Source organism: Zootoca vivipara, chromosome 2, assembly GCF_963506605.1.
Source record: "Zootoca vivipara chromosome 2, rZooViv1.1, whole genome shotgun sequence".
NCBI lineage: Eukaryota > Metazoa > Chordata > Lepidosauria > Squamata > Lacertidae > Zootoca > Zootoca vivipara.
This window is the reverse complement of record NC_083277.1, coordinates 119,314,774-119,321,312: the sequence shown is the minus strand read 5'-3', so window position 1 is coordinate 119,321,312 and position 6,539 is coordinate 119,314,774. Positions and strand designations below refer to the sequence as shown.

The window sequence follows — 6,539 nt, the reverse complement described above, 5'->3', positions numbered from 1 at the left end:
AGTTCCCTCATGTCCATCTCTCCTTCTGCTCCTGAGTTCCTTCTTGCCTGCTGGTTGTATTTTTTCCCCGCCATTTCCTTGTCGCTCTTAAAAGTCCCCTTACAGTTCTTAAATTGGCCTCTGGAGATGCTCTTCCCCCTGGTCCAGCAAACTTTGGGGATCTCTCTGTCGCTATTCTCCTCCTGTTGTTTTGCTTCTTGCCACTTGTATCGCTGCTTCTTTTCTCTCTCATGCGATGGTTCCTTCTTTAGTCTTTCCTATCAATCATTTCCTTGTTGCTTAACAGTCCCCGCCCTGCTTTGTCCCACGCCGCTCCATCTTTGTTTCAGGTATCGCTCCTGAACCTCAAGTCTTTGAATTAAAATTCCATTATCATGAGGCTCTGTCCTGCAATGGGTAAGTCTCTCTTTCCTAGCCTCTGTTCCGCTTTCCTTGTTCTGATGTTTAGATTTCAAACCGCTCTTTCCCCCTTCTCCTCCTCCTCCTCTCCTCCTCCTTTCTCACAGTTTGCGGTTGGCGTTTAGCGGCTGAAGCTTTCCTTGTTGCAGTAATTCCTTCAATTATCTTTCCTGTTTGTACTGTACCTTTCCAATTTTTATGAACACTATCTTTGCATAGAAGATGATTTTCTATTCTCTCTCTCTCTCTCTCACTTTCGCCCAGTTGTTTGCGTCGCTCTAAGTTACCACGGTACCGCACTTTCTTTCTTTCTGCCTCTGATTTTATCTTCTTAGTAATTTCCTTGCCTATTGTCCTTAATTTTATTTTTATCGGTACCGGTATTTTAATTGGGTTAAGATTCTGAAAGTTTTTACCGCTCTTACGCCGATCCGGACTTTGGGGCTTTTGCTGGGAGGCGTTCACATCCGCATGCGTCTGGTTCCCTCTGCTCTCTTGCCGCTGGCTTGAGAATGCTGAGGGTCCCGTCCAACGCCGCCGGATTTCTTTCAGTTGGGGGTCACCCCCACCAACTTTTCTTGGGGTCGCGCAGCCCTCGCTACCCCCAAAAAGCCTCACCAACACCGCTCACAGCACAGAGCTTTGGTGGAGCGCTGCCGTTTCGGAGGCGGTAGAAACCGGAAGCCCTGCTTTGGAACTCTTAATTGGCAAGAGATATTTCAAGCCCCCTTCCTGAAAATTCATCTCTTGATTTCACAGGGTGGGGCAGGAGAGAGGGAAAGGGCAATTCTCACGAAGACCAAGGGCAGTGGTGCAAGAAGAGAGGGGGGGGGGAATTGGCAACAATTTCATCTGCCCCAGCTTTATTTGCAGACACCCATGGCTGATAATGCTTGTCTCCGCGTCATGAAAGGCATCGCCTGCAGAGCAAGCTCCCATTGAAAGCACAGGAGCAAGCCAGCTTGCTTTTTTGTCTTGGTCAGTTGGCAACCTCACATGTTGGCACTATCAGTGCTGAGCTTGTAACTCCGCTCCTTGGAACTTACCCATTTTGCATCATCCTCTGTGGCCACACAGAAAGAGAACCATTAACCCCAATAGAACACACTGTTATTATTCTTCCATATTTTTTGTATTGTTACAACACCTGCAGAGTCTACCTAGTACAGCTGTACTGCAGGGTTAGGGAACCGCTTTGTGTCTAAGGGCCACATTACCTTCTGGGCAACCTTCTGTGAGCCACCTGTCAGCGGCATGTAAAGCCAGAGGCAAAAGGAGCCACAGCAATGGCTGCAAATGTTGTTTTTTGCACACTAGACTAGTTCCAAGAAATACTCAAATGTGTTTCCCCATCCACATCTTGCCTGTTTGCTCTACACAGAGGAGGGAGAGGGCCTGTTGCTGGACTACATTGCAGGCAATCCCTGGCCCTGGTAGTTGGCCATGCTGGCTGGGGAAGATGTTCAGATGTTCAGTTGGAGTTCAGCAACATCTGGAGAACTACAGGTTCCACACTCCTGCCCTTGAGAGCATTCGGCTCTTGAGCTAAAATGTTTCCCCATTTGGGCAAATAGCATCACCTGGTATCAGGCAGCTTGCTAAATCCCAGCGTTCCTTGGAGATGAGCTGGGTGCTTCTTACACTGAGCCATGGAGTATTTCACCCATGGTTGAATCCAACCTCAGAGACCCTCTTTATTGGGAATGACTGCACAGAGCCAGAAATTCACCCAAGTCCCCAAACTGATTCTCCACCAATTGGGATGCCATTTTATTGCATGGCAAGGTGGTCTGGCAATATAAATTATATATTTCAACAAACAAACAGGAGGCAGGATTAGTTCGTGCAGAGGTGATCCACATAAATTTCTCGTCTTGAAGCATGGCTGTCATTCAATGCTTTGAGGAAAAGTCAAATGCTGCATTTGGGGACAATATCATAGTTACGGGGAGCGTGCAGGGGGGGGAGGTGTAGTTTAAACCCCATCAACTGGACCTGTCTCTTGGTAGCCCAGCCACCACTGCCAAGGATCCAGCAGGGGGCACACTCTGTCTCTACATGCAAAGCCCATGGGATGTGCAGCACCCACCAGGTGTCCTTGCATTAGACAAGCTGTCCTTCTGCACATGCATACCACCTGTCACAATGACAGGCATTTGGCAACAGATGTCCTTCCTTTCCTGCTGTCCACCCTCCTCGCTCATGTGTTTAAAAGGAAAAGATGGGCTCCGCTGAGAGATTTACAGCCAGTCATGGTCTACTGATTCATCGCTTCCCTACTGGGTCTTCTGGTAGGCGTTCTGTGCCCATGACAGAAGGACTGCAGGGTATGAAGAACCATTGCTTTTGGAATGGCAATTTGTTTTGGAATGGCAATTTGTTGCAATTTGAAGCACGTTCACACCGTCGATGTGTCTGCAATGGAAGAAAAGCTGACCCTCCCTCACCAAGCCCCTGTATGTGGGTGGAATTTAAGCTGCAGGGGTGTTGGGAAATGTATCTTGCAATGGAATGTTGACAGTGCCGTATCAGCGAGGGAAGTGAGAGGCCATTTTGGATGGGAGGGTAAAAACAACAACCCTGGGAGCAGGAAGAAGTGCTCTTGACAGAAAGTAGGGGGCAGAAGTAGAATTGGGAAGACAAGCAAGAAAGCTGAGAAGGCCAAGGAATAAGAGCTAAGGGACAGGAAACTCATTGGCAGGAAGGGCTAAAGGGTAGGAGATAGAATAAGCAGAGGGCTGAGAAGCAGGGACCTGAGCCAAGTGTGGGCAGAAAAGGAAGAGGGCTGAAGGGGATTGACAAATGAAGGAACCAATGAGAAAGGAGCTCAGGAAACAACAGGCGATGGGTGGAACCTGATATATGGCTCAGAACCTGGAAGTGCCTGTGGGTAGCCAAGATGGCGCCTTCCAGATGCTTTGGACTCCAACTTCCATCATCCCTGACTGTTGGCCATGTTGACTGGTGTTGATGGGAGTTGGAGTCCAAACAGCTGGTGGGCAACAGATTGATCACTCCCGTGTTCTGTTGGTAAGAAGCAAGAGGTTAAGAAAGGAACCTGTATCAAAAGCAAAGCAAGGTCAATGTGGGGTTGAGGTGAACTGCAACAGTTTCAGCAGCTTGTCCTACACACTGGTATCATATTCAGTCATCTATTTCATACGGCCAGGATGACTTCTTCTTCTACAAAATGAACCGGTGCCCTGTATAGAAGAAATTTGTCTCCGAGCATTCTCTTTGCATGCCAAATCACCACAGCCCCAGTACTTCTCAGCTTAGGGTGCAGCTCTGTGAAGTGAACCTTAAAAACCAACCGTGTTTGAAGAGAGGAAAATGTCAGCCTCCTCAAGTGGAACACACTCTGGCCTGCCCTCTGCTGCACTTCGCCCTTGCCTTGCCTGCTCTCCGTTGGACGCTGCTGAAGTGAGCGTTAATGCCAGTGGGTGAGGGGAGCACTTTTCTTTGAGTCCTTCCTGATTTCATTTCCCTCACGTTGCACACTCCAAGATTCCAGGAGGTTGACAGGGCGGTATATATAAATATGCGCACCTCCTCCTCAAAACTCAGCAAATGACTCATTGCCGGAGATCGATCAACCAGGGGCACATGGCAAAATTTTAACTTGCCACTTCAAAGTCAAACTTGCAGCCTCCCTCCCTTATATTTCTCATGGAGCAGAACAAGTTTGATGCCTTCTGCCACACCACAGAACTGCTGTACTGCTGTCTTGACAGCACCATCCAACAGTGACCTTTCCACCTAGCAACGAGGAGATAAATAAGCATTTTCCTGAACACGGGAGCCTTTATGCAACCCACATCACGTCATTCTTCAGTATGTTTGCCAGGGCTGGTTCCAGGCTTGAGGGGCTCCTCTTGTGGGCCTCCTCCTCCACCACCACCATCACCAGCAAGGGAACAGGGGCAGAAGCAATGCCTAGACCAGGCAGCTCAGTCCAGCTGCCATGTTAATTTCCCACATGCAGCCATGGGGGATGTTAGAATTTTATGTGGTGGTGTTGGAAACACAATGGGAGATCCAAGTATGGATCTCCTGTGTAACATGTAGTTTGGCCATTAGTCACTACAACTTGTTTTCATGGAAGACTGAATTGTTGGTGGCTACAAGTCTTGGCAGCCGGAAGAGGAATATTTTTTTGTGGTGAAATTTACTTATGAGTACCAAATGCTAGGAACTGGAAAAAGGGGCGGATTTTACACCCTTCTGAAGAAAGTGGCGCTGACTGCCTTTGGAAGGCAGAATACAGAGCTGGATCAACTTTTCATGAGATCTGATGTCCCAGTTCTTAAAAAGTAATGCGTGTGAATGGGAGGATTTTTTTTGTACTGCAACAGCAAGAGGGAGCTTCCTGAGCAAGCTGCACTGTGGATTTCATAGTCTGGAACCTGTGAACCAGTCACAATGTGTTCGGAAGCCTCCGGGTAACTGTAATAGCACTTGATAAATGATTACAGGCATCTATGCAGGACCATCTTCAGAAGTAATAGCCCCAAGCACTAGGTAAAGGTAAAGGTAAAGGGGCCCCTGACCATCAGGTCCAGTCGTGTCCGACTCTGGGGTTGCGGTGCTCATCTCGCTCTATAGGCCGAGGGAGCCGGCGTTTGTCCGCAGACAGCTTCCGGGTCATGTGGACAGCATGACAAAGCTGCTTCTGGTGAACCAGAGCAGCGCACGGAAAGGCCGTTTACCTTCCTGCCGGAAGGTATTTATCTACTTGCACTTTGACGTGCTTTCAAACTGCTAGGTTGGCAGGAGCTGGGACCGAGCAACGGTGTCAGAAGTATGGGCAGGAGTCAGGCTCTGGGGCCTGTAGTGCTTTGCAGGACTGGGGCATGCCTCAGCTTGTGCTGGAGAAGCAAGGCGTGGCCACACAGGTGAAGTCCTCAGCTTGTGCTGGAGAGGCAAGGAGTAGTCACCCAGGTGAGGCCACTTGAGATCTCACTGCACCTGGTGGCAGGAGCTGGGAGGGATAAAAGCCCAGCATTTCCCTTCAGCTCTTTGCCACAGCAACGCTTTCCCTGCCTGGTTGCCTCTGGCCTCTTGCTCCTCGGACCCTTGCCTTGCCGACGCCTTGATTCTTGCTCCGTGGACCCTTGCCTTGCCGACGCCTTGACTTTTGCTCCTTGGACCCTTGCTTCGCCTTCGCCTTGCTCTTGCCCCGTGGACCAAGAGGAGTTTGCTCAATGCTTGTTGTAAATGCCCTGTCTTTAAATAAACTCCTGGGGAGCCCTTATCAGCCCTATGGGGTACGTTCCTTTCTGGGCAACTTCCAGGGGCCCCTTCCCAATGATAGGTGGGGGCAGAGGCAAAGGTGGGTGGAGCAATGTAGACACCTTTTAACTAGGCCAAATTTCTACACACCCCTCTCTCTATCCTGCATCCAGACATGTGAGAAGCAACACCAGAGCTCAAGGATGCATTCCAGCCCAGCAAAATATTAAGGGCTAGTGAGGGAGAGTTCTGGGGGCCAGACAGAGAAGCCAGGAGGGCCACATTTGGTCCAGGGTCTGAGGTTTCTCTCCCAGGAACTTCACCCAGTTAATACCTGCAGTTAATACCTCATCACTTCAGGCATGCGTTCACTGTGCCCTCATGGGTGGCTTGGCGTTACCTATCCATCTTGTGAGCTGAATGGCATTTCTAGATCCTTCCAGTCCCTCCTCTCCCCAGGTCTGTGTTTCCTTTCAATTTTGCCCATGGACGTATCTCCCAAGTGGGCGCCCTCTTCATTTCCCATCTCCACCCATCCATCCACGCTCGCGAACTCTTCCCCCTGCTCTCCTGTCACCCACGCACACCCAGGAATTAGCACCTAGCAGCTCTTTATTATTCCAGATTCGTGCAATGCTCTGTTTTCGAGCTCATCAATCATGGCATTAAGCAATAATAAGCTTCCAATGCACCCTGCTGCTGGTGCGGCGCACACATGCGTTATCTAGATTAGCTTTGCAGCTTTCCTCCTCCCTGGATTTGCTCAACAACAGCGGTAAAAAAAGCCGCTCAGAACAGACAGCAAACAAAACTGGTAAAGACAGCAGCAGTCTTCCTGCTCACCACCTGGGGAGGATGGGATTGTGTCCAGAATGCAGCTGCTGCCTCTTTACCTTGATATAGGCAAA

At 49.6% G+C, this 6,539-nt stretch overlaps 1 protein-coding gene across 2 annotated transcripts in view; it reads left to right on the top strand.

Moving 5' to 3' along the window:
- The first annotated feature begins 331 nt into the window (after positions 1-331).
- Positions 332-6,539, top strand: part of PDE1B (phosphodiesterase 1B) — a 164,571-nt gene continuing 158,363 nt past the window's right edge. The window contains exon 1 of one of the 2 annotated variants that reach the window (XM_060272137.1): positions 332-396. In XM_060272137.1, coding sequence (XP_060128120.1) covers positions 375-396 — 22 coding nt within the window. In that variant the 5' untranslated portion in view covers positions 332-374. The remainder of the gene's footprint in view (positions 397-6,539) is intronic. The other variant, XM_060272138.1, reaches the window with a different exon arrangement.